We start from the raw sequence: 19,235 nt of genomic DNA on the forward strand, positions 1-19,235 counted from the left end.
TAGGTAAGTAACTTTTATGGAATTAATTCTATTATTTAAATATCCCTTGAATTATTCTCTAGACAGCATTTTACAATGTCCTATATGCTTAATTATTCTCTGTGTAGAACCCCAAATCTCAGGAGCCTGTAACTTTGGATTTCCTTGATGCAGAATTAGAGAACGATATTAAAGTGGAGGTAAGTGCAGTTGGCCTGAACAACACCTTCCCATCAGATGCTGGGATTCTTCTAGTCCACAGGATTTGTTGAGCATTTTCATTGTGTTGGTTCTCTCTTTGGCCTATATGCACAAAGATGACTGTTTTTTGTCTTTAAAAATTTCCAGATCCTAGGCTCCCTCATCCAAAAGATCATATGAAAAGGAATAAATATTTAAAATTGGGTGTGACCTTAGTTTTTTCTTTCTTTCTCCTTCTACAGGTAGAGTTCTGTATTTCAATACAAATATAACTTGTAAATTTCAATTGAAAAAACACAGGGAGGAGGATGTTGCCATAGAATTGAAAGAAAATTTTCAGAGAATTTAACCACTCAATAAGCAACATGAGGAAAGAAGCTGCCATGTTTTTCTTACTACTCTATTGTCAGAAAATTTCTATTTTCTTTCAAAACCAACATTGCATGCCACTTCCTCTGAGGGGACGTTCCATAATAATAAAGTGAAAAGTGAAAGTGTTAGTCGCTCAGCTGTGTCCACCTCTTTCAACCCTATGAACTATCTGCTCTGTCCGTGGGTTTCTCCAGGCAAGAATACTAGAGTGGGTTATCATTTCCTTCTCCAGGGCATCTTCCCAACCCAAGGACAGAACCCAGGTCTCCTGCATTGCAGGCAGATTCTTTATCATCTGAGCTACCAGGGAAGCCCTCCATAATAATAAAGATAATTATTAATAATAACACTTATTGAGTATGTGATATGTGTCAGTCATGGCTTTTCAAGAGCTTCTGAAATAGGTTCATTGTTTTTGTTGTTATTACTACTATTACTGTTATTATTATGTCTGTTGTACTGATCTATTTGAGGTACAAGAGGTTACATAACTTATCTCCAGTTACTCAGCTATTAATAGTAAGTAGCAGAACCAGAATTTGAACCTGGCTCTCATGTGCCAGAGCAGAGATTTCTAAGATTCTTTCAAGTGGATTAACTCTGTCTCTTATCTATTCAAAGACTCTCATATTTCTTTTACAATTGGTCACACATTTGTACCTGCTTTCCACATTTTACACATTGACTCCCTCAGTGTAGAACGATAAAGTCTATTTATTATAATTACCTTAGACTGAGGCGTAGTGCTGGGATATTTTAAGTAAACAATGAATATCTGTTGTAAAGTGTTCTGACAGGATAACGTAAAATAACAATAATCCAGTAACTTTTAAAAGAATATTTCCACACTTGTTTGGTCTGTTGAGTGTCTGCATAAAGTAACTGTTTCAATTTCCCTTAGATTCGAAATAAAATGATAGATGGAGAAAGCGGAGAAAAAACATTCAAGACTCTGGTTAAATCTCAAGATGAGGTAAGAATTAAGCCAGATTTATTCTTAAATAAAATGTATATGTTAATAATAATAATTGACATTAGTGGTCAGTCTGATCTAGTAAAACAATATTTATTCATCAGACAGAGATATTTCTAGTAAACAAATCTATTTAAAGCATTCCTTGCTGGAGGGATATTTTCAGTAAGATTTTTAAATCTGAAACTTTTATAAAATAATGTTGCTATGGTTTCTTAATATATTGTTACGTCACTAATAATATTCTTGAAAATTACATTTTAAAAAATTTTATTGAAGTATAGTTGATTTACAATGTTTCAAGTATATAGCATAGTGTTTCAGCTATACATGCATATATATACATATATGTTATTTTTAGATACTTTTAGGTTATTACATAATATTGAATATAGTTCCCTGTGCTCTACAGAAGTTCCTTGTTGGGCTTCAAAAATTGGATTTTATGTCTCCATTTTTTCTATCACAATATGAAATAGAACACACAATATAATGTCCTGCCGTGTTCTTTTAGGCCATTTTAGTCATACGATTTGAAGTCAGTACTTAATAGCTATATGTTTTCTATGGCTTGTGCACGGAGATGTTTTAATTGTTGAGTTCCATACATTAAGTTTTTTGTTTCTTATTTACTTGTTTCTGGCTGGGTTTATTTTCTTTTACTCTTTCTGCATGATTGCCCTGCATTTAAATCTGAAATTAAATCGAGAAAACATAGCTACCACTGTAAAATCACTGATACAACTATGTAATGCTTGTATTGTTTTATAATGACATTGGGAAATTCCTTGTGTATTGAAAGGTGTCAATCCATTATCAGTCACATGGGGATATGTGTTTGTATATCTGGGTATTTGAAACATACATAGAACCCACCAGCTTTTGAGCCTAGAAATTTAATTTAAACTTTATGTATAATTTATGTCTTATTTCCTCATAATCTCATCCATTTTAAGTGTAACGATTCTCCTGAGTTTGTTAAATCCATTTTAAGTGTAACAAATCTGACTCTGAATCAGCAGAATTTTTTCCCTAAGATGAAGCCAGGATCCAAACATAGTCCTTCATTAGCACCTGCACTTTCTCACTTTAATCAGGAGTCCCTGTTACCAGAACACAAGGGGGTACACATCAGTGTCAGTATTGAAATTTGAAATGTGTTGTTGAAATGTCAGCTCTGTTTACTTAGAATTTAGCCATGCTGTTTATACCTTCACTTTTCTGAAAAAAGAGGTAAACCATTCAGCAATTCTGCCAACTTCTCTCTGTTGGTCTGCCAAAAAGAACTCTTTGACCTGTACCTTCTTTTTTTAAACTTATAAATCAATTTTGTTTCTATTGTCACTTTTTAATTTTTTCCTCCAACTTACTGTAAATTCTTTTTTTTTTTTTACCAATATCCCCCCATAGACTTTTCATATTAATTACCTTGAAGAAACTGGTGTCTTGTGTCTTTATTTCTCTAACTTGATACTGTTTTTGTTATTCTTTTTTTTTTATATATATAACTTGTGGGACAATACTAATTTGCCCTAGTTTTTTAGGAGTAGTAGTAAATATATAAACATTTTTTTATAATTCTTTTAGGAATTTTCTGAGTCCAGAAACTTCCCGTGCACTTCCTGTCTGCTCTCCCCCGTCTTCCACACACATAAATAAAGCCATGGGGATATGAGATATATAAAACAACATTGTGTAGTTGTTATAAAATAAACTTGAAATCATGCATTTTCCTTCATCCTGCCAGTTAAAGTCCTCTTGAAGATTCATTTTCCGAATCAGTAAATTGTGGAAAACAAGAGTATTTCATTTACTCCAAGGGCTTGATTAAATGAGACAGGGAGTGTAAAATGTTTTGTATATTACCTAATATCAAGTAATAACTTTAGTGAATATTATTGTTCTGCTGAGGATGATGACACTGGAGGTAACTGAAAATATTTTAAAAATGCATATGTATCATCACTAAATCTAACGGAAGAAGGAATGATAATTTATTTACTACCCTTCAATAGCTACATAAGAAAGATTCAATATCTATGAAGTCATTTAGCTCTTTCTTCCTTTCCCTGGTGGATATAGTTGTTTTTCTCCGTCACTAATATTAAGTAATTAGTATCTAAGATAAATACTGTAATAATAGCTTAATAAGAACTGCTACTGCTGATCCTGCTGTTTAGTTGCTCAGTTGTGTCTAATTCTTTGCAAACTTATGGGCTGTAGTCTGCCAGGCTCCTCTGTCCACAGGATTCTCCAGGCAAGAATTACTGGAGTGGGTGGTCATTTCCTTCTCTAGGGTATCTTCCTGAACCAGGGATGGAACATGTGTCTCCTGCTTGGCAGGCAGATGTTCACCACGGAGCTTCATGGGAAGCCCTTAATCAGAAGAGTAATATGCTAATCATACATTTGGATCTAGACACTGCATTAAATTCCTGATATTACCAATTTATCTTAAACATACTCTACTAGGGAAATACCTGAGTGTTATGTAATATTTCAGTCGTTTCATTATTAAAAGTTATTTTTTAAGAAATGTTTTTAGTTTTGACGTTAATAATTTGGTATATATTACTGATTTTAAATTAAGATTTTCCACTTAAATGTCCTTAAAATTTATCATGTGGGTACTTTTTTTCCTAAAACTTTGCTTTACACACGCACATAACAAAATAAATAATTGTAGAGTGGAATAGATCAGACATTTGTGAAGAAGGGTATGGAATCACCACTGAATTTATAAATAGAGCCTAATGTTCTGCTGTTCTTATAAATTAACATATAAAAAGTGATCATAATCAAGTTCAACTCTTTTTTAGAGATACATTGACAAAGGAAACAGGACATATACATGGACTCCTGTCAATGGCACAGATTACAGGTAATTAACCATATTTATACGTGTGCTTATAAAAAAAAATTCAGTTCAGTGTCTTTTACCTATTTTTAGTATCTGTTTTTCCAGTGGATGAATATTGTTTTTGTATATTCTCAAGCTGTTCTCAATGTAATTAAAATAGAAATATTATCCTTTCCAACATTAAAATGCATTAAAGTTATACATTATTATTTTCAAAATGGGTAAGATGGGGGAAAGCTAGAAATATAAAATTTAGAAATGAAAATTTGTATGATATATTTGATATTTTGTATATTTATGTTAGTAAAATTTGACAAAATCCCCTTACTTTTTAGTCATGACCTCCACTGACTTCCTCATTTAAATTGTTGTATAGTTTACAGTACTTAAATTTAGATTGCAGATTAACTTAAAACTTCTCACATCATCATATAATCTGATATAAAATGCTCAACTGATATAATATAACCCCATGAGTAGAAATTCTGTAACATACTGATTCTTCCAGTTGACTGGACTTTGAAAAACTGGACAGACTAGGACCCTAAAATTTCTTGGAAATTCTTCATTCTTCAACACTTGCTGAGCATTTTCTTTGCTTGCTCTAACTTTAAAGTCACCTCTTTCCCTGTGGTCCTGCTTTCTACAGCCTCGTAATACTGAAGCTGATACGATTATGTCCTGCTTATTCATTCTCTCCTCCTCCTCCTTCACATCCCCACCTTTGGATTTCATGTCACCAGACAATACCGCCTACTATTCCTCCCTTGAAATAGTCATCCCCTTCTCATTTCAGGGATGTTGATTCCTGGCCTGGTTGCCACCCTCTCTTCCATTCACGTGGATCACTGTTTCTCAAACTATTTGGGCCATACCCACAGTTATATTTTTTAAAAAAATGTTTACTAAAATAAACACTAAAAGATGAAAAGTCAAGTGGACAAGAATTTTTATTGGATTTCATAGACATAAAATTAGTCTGTCAGATTACTATAAAAATTTCTAAATGCTTACTCTCATTTTCTGTACTTAACTACTCATGACCTGCTAGTGGGTAGTTTGCAAATGGGCCAGGTTCCCTGGACATACTTTAAATACCACTGGCATAGATGATTTTTCTGGTGCCTGGACTCTCGGTTTTTCTGTCTCCTTCTCTCTGATGATCTTGTCAATTCCCAGTCTTAGCTATCTGCTTCAAAGTCATGTCCTGCAACTCTTAACATTCAGACTGCAAGTCCTTCATAGTCTTAATTTGAGGTGTCTTTTTTTTTTAATCCAACTGTCAGATGACTACATTTTAGCTTTCCATCCCCTCCTTCTGATAGCCCAACTGCAGCAATTCTTTGACTCAGTTGAGACCTGAAATCCATCAACTCCTGAGACCTTTCATTGTCCTTGCCTTCCTCATGTGCGTGTACCCATTATTTCAGCATAAATTCATTGGATCTTATTACGTTCTCTCTCTTATATTAATGCCATCAACTCATAATCAAGTATAGCAAAGAGTAGTTTGACCAATTTCAATCCTAGTTAAATTATTACCAGTACCACACAGCATCTGCACAGCTACAGATGGGGAAAATAAAATATTCCTTGACTGATAATGTCTAAAACCTCACAACCTCAAGTAGACTTCAGGGGTGCCTGCTGATCTCAATAGTCCAATAAATTTAGGAGGCTTCTAGATGACTTTTGATAGCTTCACTCCTCAAACCCATCTCTTTCCCATCCATTTTCTCTGTTGATCTGAACCTCTATTTTTCTCAGTGAAATAGGAAGCAATCGAAAGAGACCTTCTCCCACCATAGAACGTAACTACTTGCATCTGTTTCTCCATCTCCTATCTCTATTTCTTTTCACAACACAAGGGTCATATTTCACAAGAGTCATAGTATTAATACTTAAGTTATCTTGTTTCATTTATCTATCTACAATACTCCAATAATTTGCTGTCTTAATGTCTACAAAATGTAAGGTTTGCCACAGCCATTAGAAGCCTTACAGCATGTGACTTCATTTACCATCAGTTCTTTGAAGTTGTCATCTCAGAGTCTTCCCTGAACCACCTTCATCTCCGTCCTCCTTGCTGCTCCTCATAAACCTGGAGCCACTCTGCCTCAGGACCTTTGCACCTAACTCATTTCTCTGAGGATGTAAAGTGCCTCATCATTTCACATTTTATATATATATATATATATATATATATATATATATGTATGTACACATATATACTTCCCTGGGGGCTCAGATGGTTAAGCATCTGTCTACAGTGTGGGAGACCCGGGTTCGATCCCTGGGTCAGGAAGATCCCCTGGAGAAGGAAATGGCAATCCACTCCAGTACTATTGCCTGGAAAATCCCAGGGACAGAGGAGCCTGGTAGGCTACAGTCCACGGGGTCGCAAAGAGTCGGACACGACTGAGCGGCTTCACTTCAACTTCACTTCACACATATATATGAACCATATATAAAGAAATTTATTTCTACTGTTTACTGTTATTATCACTATTAAGTTCTAAGAAGGCAACATTCTAAGACTGTTAAACTCTGAGATTATAAGATTGTTGCCTGCTTCATTTACTTTTGAATCATCAGAATATAAGGCAGGGGCACACAGTAGACATTCTGTATATCTTTAGACAGTTAAGTAGATTTTCAACTTGTTTCTTTCTGTCAAATTCAAATAATAGTGTCCAAACTTCCATTGAAATATTCAAATATGAAGGATTCTTTGACTACATATTAATGTATGATTAATATGTAGCCTAATTAATAGGCCGTGGCAGACTCAACCATTCATTTCCTAATAAAACCAAACTATATTCCTCCTGCCTCTGCCTGAGAGCATACACCTAACTTTGCTGGAGAATCTAGAGTGCTGGGATCCTCTTAAAGCTGTAATATTATCCTAGGGGACCATTGCCTTTTGTGTTGCTAGGGTGGCATGCAGACTCAATCTAGAAGAGGAGCCCACGGATAGTAAGCCATGATACATCACTACATGCCAATATTTCTCCATTGTTTTAGTTTTTCATATAATTTTGAATCCACTGAAAAATACCAGTATGACTCTTTTACTTGTATGTATCTCTTGATTTCTCTCATTGCTATTAGGCATTTCTTTATACATATACCATCTTTATGTAACAGTATATACATAGGTCATTTTTTTTCCCTTCCCCTTCCATGGGTATTGCCAGCTTGATGTTTTTGGATAAACTTGACAAACGGTGTAATAGCCAAGAGGAAATCTGGGAGTCCTGTCTCTATAGAGATGACTTCATGATAGGAATGTGCTCTTTGCCTCTGTTGGTTAGACAAATAAATTCCAAGTTAGAAAAACGGTTTCTTTTTGACCCTGACAGTGAGTCATTCTGATGGTTGGTCCTACTGCTGTCATAATTACACCCTGGGGGAATTTTAAATTATTATCCCTAAATGTTTTTAATAATCTCACAAATGCCTCTGATATTCCTCCCCTTCCCCTCCCACCCCCAGTCGTAACTCAGGTAACCAGATTAATGTTCTTTTCTTCAGTTCTGAGCATTTCTCTCCTTGTTCACAGAACTTTAGTCTCTTCCCATTTTCATTCGAATTCAGACTTACACGCTTGAAATTCACATCGCGCGTCTCTAGCCTAACCTTTCTGCCCTGTCATTTACCCCACCGTCCTCCCCACAGTAACTGCTATTCTCTGAACAAGCCTCAATTTCATCATCTATGCATGTTTTCTTCACACATTCCCTTCACAAATCTATAACTTTGGGACAGATCAAATTTATTTTCATTGTAAGTACTCCCTTGAATCTCTGTACAAAGAAATTCACAAATAACAAAGTAGAACAAAACATTACATCTAAATTGAAAACAATGGAAGTGTTTTTATGTAATGTATGAGCTATCAAATTTTGCTTAGTGATTTGTTTCCTTAAGCTTTGATATAACTTAATATATTTTGAAGTATAGAAATTATTTGAATAGAATATTTTCTTTTTGATGAAGAGTGATTTTATAGTGATGTAAATGATGGAATAGAAAAGCATGTTATATTCCATTTAACTAAGTTAACCATGTTTATGGGAGTTGCAAAAATATTGCTTGGGCTGTACCATCCATCTGGTGGCCACTGCCTTTATTAGATTTTAATCCCTTGGAGAAAATAAAGCAGCCTTAGTCAGTTGGTTGTATATGGAGAAAGACAACAAAGACTGCATATGGCAGCATCATTGACTTGGAATGTTGATTAAAGATCTTATCTGCTATAGGTTTAAAAAATAACTATTGCCTTAAGATAAAAAATCATTATGTGTAATTACATGTTTCTATAAAATATAGATATTATTAATAATAGCAACTTGAGACTTGCAGGCCAATAAAATGTATATAAGATATGTCAATTTTTAAATTTCTATTGTGTTCCTCATGGGTTTCCACACTAATTTTTATGGTACGTGAGCTGTAAGCCAAGCTTGCAGTGTGACACTGTAGCAGCCACATGATATATTGTTATCAGTTTTAATTTGAAGTTTCTCTTAGTAATAAATGCTGATGGGGCATTAAAATGTCCTAATTTCCCTTGAGAGGAATTCGTGGGAGACAATCTTCAAATGCTCAGTAATTCTGTGCTACATTTTATAAATGGCAAGTGAATCAGGAAAGGTCATCTTACTTTCAGACTAATTGCACTGTTTTGTTTTTTTTTTAATCTCTTCTACCTTAAAGGAAGTTACCTTTAAAATGAATGTAGAGATTTTCATTAGATCTACATAACATTTTGTTTCTCTGACCTTTACCCATAAGGGAAGTCTATGAATTACTTAATGATGGAGAAAGATTTGGGAATTGGAGGTAACAAGCATCCAATTATTTTGCTATCTTGACTGCATAATTAAATTGTAGCAAATCAGCCCTTGCTTTTTTCCTCTTCATGGAATGAATTTTTAACATATATTCATGAGAAGAAAAACCTGGAATTTTATATTTTGTCCTGTTCAATATTGTTCATTAAAAATGCATAATGGGATTACAGTTTGGACATCTGTATTCAGAACCTGGGAAACATGAGGCTTGAGTGATGTAAAAGATGATCTTCTACAAATACCTAGAAATCTCAGAAGCCTAGAAATGGACACATTTTTCTATGTATTGCTAAATTAGGGGTTAGTAAAAATGTAAAAAAAAAAAACATTGTAAAAATGAATCTGAACAACTCAATTGGTCACTTTAATCAAGCATCACTTTTTTAAAATTTTAAAATAATAGTTCAATTGGGAATCTTAAGAGATTACCTCATTTTAGTTTCCTTCTGTATTCAAAGGATAGCAAAGGTTATTTGCAACTATCAGTATGGATAAGGAATCATTCTGCTCTGCAGATGTTATCAGCCATTGTGAGAGTAGAAGAATGGCATGCATGCAGTTGTTACGGGAAACTGCATAATATTATGATTTTTTTTAATAATTCTTATGTGTATGTTCATTAATTGGCATCTTCAAAATGAGTAGGGTTACCTGCCTGTCTGTTTTTTCATTTGTACAGTCATATTAAGACAAGGTTGGATGACAGGCTTGACAGTCTTTGTATCTAAAATGTTCTGAATCTTGCTTAAGAAGACTTGCACTGGAGACTTCCTTCAATGTGTACATCTACCATAAGACTAAAGTAACCTCGTGGCTCTTGTAAACTATAAAAATCACGATGTTTCTCCTATTGTACTTATAACAATCTACCAAATGATATGGGATATCCACATTTAATGAACTTGAAACAAATACAGTTACACTGTTGGATAAGAACCAATGGGATGAGCAAAGGAATCTGAATTTCCCCTTCAAAAGACACAGGGGAAATTGCAAAGAGATGAGTTCTATAATAGTAGGTATTTAATCCTTCAAAAGAAAATATTTCAAATGATTGTATGCATTGTATAATACTAATAATACTTCTTATGTTTGTTATTGTTAATAGTGTACATTTGCTAGCAAGCACTGTAACGAACATGTCCCTACTATTCTTCTTCTTTTTTTTTTTCCACAAAGTATTTCAATATACTTTCCTTGAAATATAGTATCCATGACATTTTCTTCAGCTAATTTATGGGCACCCTTAGTAGCTAATTTTCCTTGTGTCTATTCTGATTCCCTACAACGTAGAGTACTGGATAACTCTGGATGGCAAAACAAATTAAGTGCCTTATTTGCTGAAAGCATTTTCCTGTCAAAGTAATGTCTTTTCCTTCCCGTGAGGAAGATCTTTGGATTTCCCGTGAACTTGATGTGTCTCTTTTTTTTTTAAGTTATGTTTCATTTTTGTTAGTTTGTGTTTATGCTTCTCTTGTTTCTATTGCAGTTTGGCCTTGGTATTACCAACCTACAGTTTTTACTATATAAAAGCCAAAATAGAAGAGACAATAACTCAGGCCAGATGTAAGTACTGTGAAAGTGACTTCAGGGTCTATTTGTTATCTCCTAGTACCAGAGGTTTAAATACGTCTAGACTTTTGAATACCCAAGGCTTCTACCTTTTAGTAGGTGTTATTACCAAATCAACAGCAATGATTCTAACCCATTCCAAACATGCAAGGAACAAGAAATATTCTACATGGATAGAATATGAGCGGGTACTCCAGCCTCACTGGCAGTCCCCACCACTCTCCCCTGCCTTGCTCTGTGCTCATAGAATCATTGCAGTGCTGTTGTCCTCTGTTGCTGTTGTTTTAAGGGTCTGCTAACTGGCGCAACATGTTTCACACAGTCTCTGCTCATGGCACTCTGCTAGTAAAGTTCCTTTTTTTTTTCTTTCTTTTCTTCTTGTTTTTGCATTCAGCAAAAATGATATACTCCACATCTGTGACATTGTTTGAATAAATTGCACTGGTCTTTGGCTTTGGTTTAGCAATTAACTCCCTTCTAATTATCCAAATTAATGTCCTCAGTAACCTAAATGGATTCATTTTTTTTACAACATCATTTGGAATGTGGAGTAATTATTAATACTAGCGCATATTTCAAGTCATTATTAATCTTTATTTTGTTTTGGGTGACTAGATTTAGCAAGGTGAAATGACCATCATATCCTTTACATATCACTCAAGTATTCCTGACCACCGAAATTTTTCCTGTTATGATAAAGTAAAAAATGTATGTGTATATATGTATGTATACACTTTTTATATCTGACCTTACATAAACTGCAATTTCTTTTGTTTCTATGTCAGTTCTTTTTTTGCTCTCCGCAGTCCTAGTTCTCATTGTAAATTGTGGTAATTTAGACATTTGTATTTCTACTTTCACTTGATAGATATGATGGTCTTTTAACAACCACTGACTTTGCATGAGCTAGTTCGTCACTTGATAAATGACGGGATGACTAGTGGGTCTTTGATGATTGGTAAATGCTTCTGTGTATAGGCTAGCATCATTGGGATTGCACTTGAATTAGCCACTTTGCAAAATAGACCCTTGAAATAACCACAGTACAGAGAGGGTGCTCTAGTGGTAATTGACAGGACATACTTTCCAGTCTTCAAAAATATGTGTCTTTTTTTTCCAGAACTACAGCTGTACATAAATAAACCTTTGATCTATGCACAATATTTTTATTCAAGAAAGTCATTGAATAAAATATTGTTTGTGACCCCCTTTGCTTTACCCTCTTTTTTTTTGTTTCCCTGCTTTCTCTTTCTGATGGATTTTCACAGCCAAAAAGGGCAGAATGAAGGGCAAGTATTTTCTTGTTGCTCAATTTCTTTTTCTTTAGTACACTTGACATTTCCACTGATATTTCCATTCCTATTGGATATTATCCTCTGTGCTTCTCATTTGCTAGATTTTCCTCCATGATCACTCAGACCTTAGTAGCAGAAAAGGGGGAAAGAATAAGCTGTGTTTTCATATATAACCTGTTCTACTTTCTGTTTTTTTCCTAAACTTGGATACTTGTGTGTTTATCCTTCCACTTACTAATTCATACTAATATGATGAATGCCGTTAATTCACTAGGGCATTAATGGGTTTATTGTAATAATTTTATTATAATATTGGTAAAATATTATGTTGATATTTTAAATCAATACTTCTGGTGTAATGCTGACCTAAGTCATTTTTTAAAGGATATCTTGGTTACAGCAGGGTTAGTTAGTAAATGGGAAAATTATAGACCTAGCATTGTCTTTGATATGACCATTGTAATCCATGTTATGAAATTAAAATTGATTTTATTACAGTGAAGTATTGGGGGATCTCTATGTGTTTCAATTTAGGATGAAAGTCTATGTTTTTCCTTATTAGGTTATCTTTCTAATGACTTATTGACATCAAATATCAGGATGCATATTCCAATTCTTATCTAACCCTATAATATTACGTTTTCAGATTCAGAAACTCTGAAACCGGATAATTTTGAAGAATCTGGCTATACATTCATAGCACCAAGGTGAGTTTTGTTTTGTTTTCTCTTTTAAGGCTCATTGTGGATGTATAGGCGTTCAAGAATAGGTCAGAGTTGGGAGTCAAGACTGCTCTGGGTTATGCCATGTCAAATTATGGAACCAAAGGAAACAATAAGTTTAAAACTGAAGGAGAATTCTGTTCATTCATTCATTCACCCATTCAGGTACTTAGCAGTTGCCTTGTGTTAAACAGCGTGCCGACTTGGGGATCAGGTGGTGTCTAGGACAGATGGAGGTTCTGTTTTTGTTGGAGCCAACAGTGTATTCAACAAAAATGAAGAGTTGTGTATTTGCATTTGTGACTGTTTATCCACATACAGCTCTGTATCCATAAACACATACAGATGGATATGTATAGATATATACCTGTATGTGTGTGTATACACACAAGAATGTATATACCTCAGAGCACGACTAACGTCATTATTGATTTAACACAAATTTGGGGAAAATATATTTTAATATAGTGAGATTTTCTGACATAATTTTTAAGATGAGCATTCTTTCTCCTCCTCCACAATTTTACTTCTCTTTCATATAATCCCCCTTTCCCTATCTCTGTACATCTTCATCTCTACCTCTATCTTCATATAATTATTCGGGACTCCATTCATGAATCCAAGATTATTCTTTATTTCTATTTCTTTCCTTAGTTTTTGACTCCCAGTCTCTGGCAGACACATGTAACAGTACACACCAACATAATTTCTATTACCCTAGGCTAAATTATTGAATAAAATACATTAAGAAGCTTGTAGTATTCACTTCTCTCATTTTTTCCTTCTTAAAGAAATTCCTTTCAGAAGGTTCCTAAAAATTGGTCTCAGTTATTCTTTCATTTTATTTCTGCACAAGCATATCTGAATTTTCTTCTTGAAAATAAGGCATATATACATATATATATGCACACACATATATATAAAACTTTTTCAGAAATCTGTGTTAACAAAGCATATTCCTGCTTTGTAAGTGACTGCCCTGGAGCAGCTTTCTTGCTTGGATTTCCTTCAGTGTGGACACTGCTAATCCCATCTCTTTCGACACTTGCCTCCTCTTGCTTGTTGACACACTTTTCCAGGTTTCTCCCTCCCTCCCCAGCTGCATGCTCAGTCTATTCCATGAGCTTCCCTTCCTGTGCACATCACTCACATGAGCTGCTGGCCTAGACCCTCTTATCTTCGTATTGTGCATCGATAGATATACCACAGACTCTCAAGTATTCTGTGCTTTGGTTTGGCCTGACAGCTGCCACGTCTCCAGGATGATCATATCATCCAGAAACACAATAGATATAATATATAGTTTACTAACCTTACGTTAGAAGATCAAACAGTACACCTATTTCTAGACTTCATGTATACCCTACCTATTTCAATATGAGACATTCATGTTTGTGGAACCTGATGGGAATCTCTCTTCAGGGTGCTCCAAATTCATTATCTCCTGAACATTTGTCTTCTTTTGGGGGAGCTCTTCTTTCCCTGTTGCCTCAGTAACAAAAATACTGTCCTCCCTAAATGCCATTCTTAAAAGCTGATAGACATAAAGAAAGGGAACAAAGATGTCTAACTTCTGATCAATCAATAAGTCTTGCCAAGCAGGATTTATCTTATGAGTATCCAGTATGTCTGTCAGATTCTGCTGCTTTTGTTCAGGCCAGTATCTTCTCTCACCTAAACTAGTAAGGCTGCCTCCTAACTGATCTCCCTGCCTCCAGTATCTCTCCCTTACTTCCTATTTCTGTCTCATTTTTGTAACTAGAGGGAATTTCTAAACTTTCAATAAAGTTGTGGTTCTCATCTGCTACATATTAGCCAGTGGCTTAGCACTGTCCTCATGATGATCTGTTCTGCAAAGGATGGCTTTCAAACATTCTGTAGCTAGATACCAGTTTACCAGTGTGGTACGCTATGCTCTAAATCAGGGGCTGACAAACTGGCCTGGAGACTGGCTGCCTGTTTTAAACGTGAAATTTTACTGGAACATAGCCATGGCCATTTGTTGAGGTGCTGTCTCTGTTTGTGACCTGGACCTTTTCAGCCCACAGAACCTGAATCATTCACTCTCCTACCCTTTAAGAAGCAATCTGCCAACCTCTACTTTAAAGTCCAGCCACACTAAACTTTTCTTAGTTCCTAAATGCGATTTATCCTGCTTACATTAACCTGCTATTCTGGATCGAACACACCCGCCACCAGTCCTTTCCAGACTCAACTTCACAGCTCCTCCACCTGGGAATTTCTTTCCTGTCCTCACTGGATTAGACATCCTTGCTGACTGCCTCACAGAGTCCTATATTTCCCATACTAGAGCCCTGGCCACATTTCATTTACTTTCCCCAACAGAGACATGATGGCAGCTCTTTGGCTTACCATTCAATATTCAATATCACATCTGCTGCCTGGCACACAGTAGGGGCTTCATAAATATTTGGTGACTGGATAATCTATAAATATATGAAAAGTATTTTTAAAATCATGTTAATAATGCCTACAATCTTATAAACACTTTTTTGCTACAAGTAACTTTGAACAACTAAACTGCTGAAACTAGTTGGAGATGAAAAGCAGAATATTATTGTATAGCACAGAGATGAAATGGCATTGAGTTACTGAGTGTGCTCTGTTGATGAGACTCTCCCTCCCATCTCAGATCAGAGATTTTCTGTGGGTAGCTTCTTGACTCATTTCTCTTAATTTTTAAATAGCAGACCATGCAGATTGGCTTTTTCAACTTCACTCTTAAACAAGGTAGAAAGCATGGTAAATGTCCAAGTTCTCCTAGAGAGGATGAATATATCTCTCAATCCCAATTTGTAGGCAATCGATTTTGTTTAACTCAGCAAAGATTAGCATATGGACCTCTACTGCAGCCATAAGTATGTTCAGCATCATGGCTGGAAGAGTGGAATCTGCCTGTAAATTTAGGGAAGGAGTAAATACCAGAGAAAGAAAGACACATTGTAGCTTGTAGGATAAATCAATGAGTGTCTCCCTCAGTTAACATATTAAGCTTTTTACATGCCATGATTACATTTACCCCTCAGAAGAATATAATATTTTAGAGGTGGCAAATAATATGGGATTTGAATCCATTTCATTGCTACTCTAAGGTATAAATATCTACACTGAATATGTAACTACTTCAGTTCAGTTCAGTCGCTCAGTCCGACTCTTTGCGACCCCATGAATTACAGCACGCCAGGCCTCCCTGTCCATCACCAACTCCCGGAGTTCACTCAGACTCACGTCCATCGAGTCCGTGATGCCATCCAGCCATCTCATCCTCAGTCGTCCCCTTCTCCCCCTGCCCCCAATCCCTCCCAGCATCAGAGTCTTTTCCAATGAGTCAACTCTTCGCATGAGGTGGCCAAAGTACTGGAGTTTCAGCTTTAGCATCATTCCTTCCAAAGAAATCCCAGGGCTGATCTCCTTTAGAATGGACTGGTTGGATCTCCTTGCAGTCCAAAGGACTCTCAAGAGTGGGAATTTCAAAAGAACATCCAGTACACCTGAGCAAATATTTTTATAGGGGACATTTCCTAGGAAAGTGGGCATTGAATGTATATTCAAAGATTTGTGGAAAATAAACTGATAAAAATTAAGAAAAAGAAAAAAAAATTGGTGAGGAAAGACAGACATTTATGTTACCCAGGATATCAAGCATATGTTTTTGTCACTGTTATTAATGGGGAACAGTGAAGCAAATTAGAGCAACACTATCAGAGTCTGTTTCCCAGATATTATTGTCATAGCTGTTAACTCAGATTTCCTGCATCTTAGTTTCTTTACCAGCAAAATAGTGCTAACAATTATACCTGTCTTATAGAGTTTTTATAAGCTTTAAATGAGATAATACCACATGTCATATATACTTGTAAGTATATTTCTTAAATAATATATATTTAATGTAGTTCTTGGTAAGAGATGAGCTCTAAATAAATATTAGTTATTATTTATGGTTCTATAGTGGTAGGAGGAGGAGGGAGTGCTATTTAACAAAGAATGTTAAAAAGCAGTTATTTTAAAATAACAAAGGCAAAAGCTTGCAAATTTTAGAGGTAGAACCATTTCTGTTAATTCCTAAATAATTATACTATTTGATCCTGATTAGTACTCAGTTTTAACATTTCCTTCAGTCTTAAGACTACTGGAAAGGAAAGCATTGAGAATACAGATGCATGTAGCGTTCAGTTCAGTTCAGTTCAGTTCAGTTCAGTCGCTCAGTCATGTCCGACTCTTTGCGACCCCATGAATCGCAGCACGCCAGGCCTCCCTGTCCATCACCATCTCCCGGAGTTCACTCAGACTCATGTCCGTCAAGTCCGTGATGCCATCCAGCCATCTCGTCCTCTGTCGGCCCCTTCTCCTCCTGCCCCCAATCCCTCCCAGCATCAGAGTCTTTTCCAATGAGGCAACTCTTCGCATGAGGTGGCCAAAGTACTGGAGCTTCAGCTTTAGCATCATTCCTTCCAAAGAAATCCCAGGGCTGATCTCCTTCAGAATGGACTGGTTGGATCTCCTTGCAGTCCAAGGGACTCTCAAGAGTCTTCTCCAACACCACACTTCAAAAGCATCAATTCAGTGCTCAGCCTTCCTCACAGTCCGACTCTCACATCCATACATGACCACTGGAAAAACCATAGCCTTGACTAGACGGACCTTAGTCAGCAAAGTAACGTCTCTGCTTTTGTATATGCTATCTAGGTTGGTCATAACTTTTCTTCCAAGCAGTAAGCGTCTTTTAATTTCATGGCTGCAGTCACCATCTGCAGTGATTTTGGAGCCCCAAAAAATAAAGTCTGACACTGTTTCCATTGTTTCCCCATCTATTTCCCATGAAGTGATGGGACCAGATGCCATGATCTTCGTTTTCTGAATATTGAGCTTTAAGCCAACTTTTTCACTCTCCTCTTTCACTTTCATCAAGAGGGTTTTTAGCTCCTCTGCACTTTCTGCCATAAAGGTGTTGTCATCTGCATATCTGAGGTCATTGTATTTCTCCCGGCAATCTTGATTCCAGCTTGTGTTTCTTCCAGTCCAGCATTTCTCATGATGTACTGCGCATACAAGTTAAATAAGCAGGGTGACAATATACAGCCTTGACGTCCTCCTTTTCTTATTTGGAACCAGTCTGTTGTTCCATGTCCAGATCTAACTGTTGCTTCCTGACCTGCATACAGATTTCTCAAGAGGCAGGTCAGGTGGTCTGGTATGCCCATCTCTTTCAGAATTTTTCACAGTTTATTGTGATCCACACAGTCAAAGGCCCTGGCATAGTCAAGAAAGCAGAAATAGATATTTTTCTGGAACTCTCTTGCTTTTTCCATGATCCAGCGGATGTTGGCAATTTGATGTCTGTTCCTCTGCCTTTTCTAAAACCAGCTTGAACATCAGGGAGTTCACGGTTCACATATTGCTGAGCATTTTTCCTCCCTTTATGAGAATTACCATCAGACGGATGAAACATAATTAATTTTTCTATCTTTCTGGGATAATCAGAAATAAGAAAGCACTTCAAAGATATGTTGGAATGAGAAAGAAATAAAAGTATGTTGATCCCCAGTAGTTAAAGACTGATTTGTGATGTATGACCTATGTAAGTGAAGTAGAATGAGAACAAGCAGTATTTTAGAAATAATTTGGCAAATTTCTAATACCAAAGATCTTTTAGTTTCAAAGTAAGTTACAAATTTCGTTTGGTCGGAAACACAAAGTGAGCAAATGAGATTATATAGCTTTCAGATCACAAAGGTATTTTCAGGAAATGGAAATTGGTCAAAACCCATCCAGAGGTTTCTCCATCTTGCTACTTAATATTTTTTATAAGAAAAAATAATCCTCAGAAAAATCATGATCCAAAGTGTGTAAACCAGGTCTCTCATAGGAAAACAGAGGATCATAGAACGTTTACCAGCAAGTTTTCCAACTCATCCTGAGGGGAAGTCAGCAATTGTGGTAACCACAGAATGTTGCCTGTCACGGACTTGCCTCGGGTGATTCCTCTGGAACAAGAAGTGGTGATTATCTTCAGTTGTCAAGCTCCCAGCCATGTGCTAAACAATCATTAGGCTAACAGGCAACTGATGTTGGTGCTGTCTAGCCACACATTCACACCTCAGATATCTAAATCAGGCTATTGCTGCTTATTGTCTACTGCCTGGTGGGTGACTTTCTATTGTCCAGGATCATTCTTATTACTGGACAACTCATTCTTCTGACACAGTCAACACTTTGTTTTATCACATTTCTGTTAATTTTTTTTTTTTTTACTTCTGCTCCTATCCTAATTCAGCTTCTCTCCTTAATGACAGCCCCAACACTTTCACTGCTTTGCCATTAGAATACATCAACAAGTCAATAATATCTTGAGACTAGTTCAAAATTGGGTATAACCCAGCC

At 36.0% G+C, this 19,235-nt stretch overlaps 1 protein-coding gene across 22 annotated transcripts in view; it reads left to right on the top strand.

Moving 5' to 3' along the window:
- Positions 1–19,235, top strand: part of CACNA2D1 (calcium voltage-gated channel auxiliary subunit alpha2delta 1) — a 540,433-nt gene that overhangs the window by 481,432 nt on the left and 39,766 nt on the right. For 12 of the 22 annotated variants that reach the window (XM_060414594.1, XM_027968544.2, XM_027968552.2 and 9 more), the window contains 5 exons: positions 108–179; positions 1,454–1,525; positions 4,345–4,406; positions 10,734–10,810; positions 12,758–12,818. In XM_060414594.1, the coding sequence (XP_060270577.1) occupies positions 108–179; positions 1,454–1,525; positions 4,345–4,406; positions 10,734–10,810; positions 12,758–12,818 (344 nt within the window). Of the gene's footprint in view, positions 1–107; positions 180–1,453; positions 1,526–4,344; positions 4,407–10,733; positions 10,811–12,084; positions 12,106–12,757; positions 12,819–19,235 lie in introns of all 22 variants that reach the window. The other 10 variants (XM_060414589.1, XM_027968553.2, XM_060414601.1 and 7 more) reach the window with 3 other exon arrangements.

The sequence above is a fragment of the Ovis aries genome, chromosome 4 (genome assembly GCF_016772045.2).
Source record: "Ovis aries strain OAR_USU_Benz2616 breed Rambouillet chromosome 4, ARS-UI_Ramb_v3.0, whole genome shotgun sequence".
NCBI classification, from domain to species: Eukaryota; Metazoa; Chordata; class Mammalia; order Artiodactyla; family Bovidae; genus Ovis; species Ovis aries.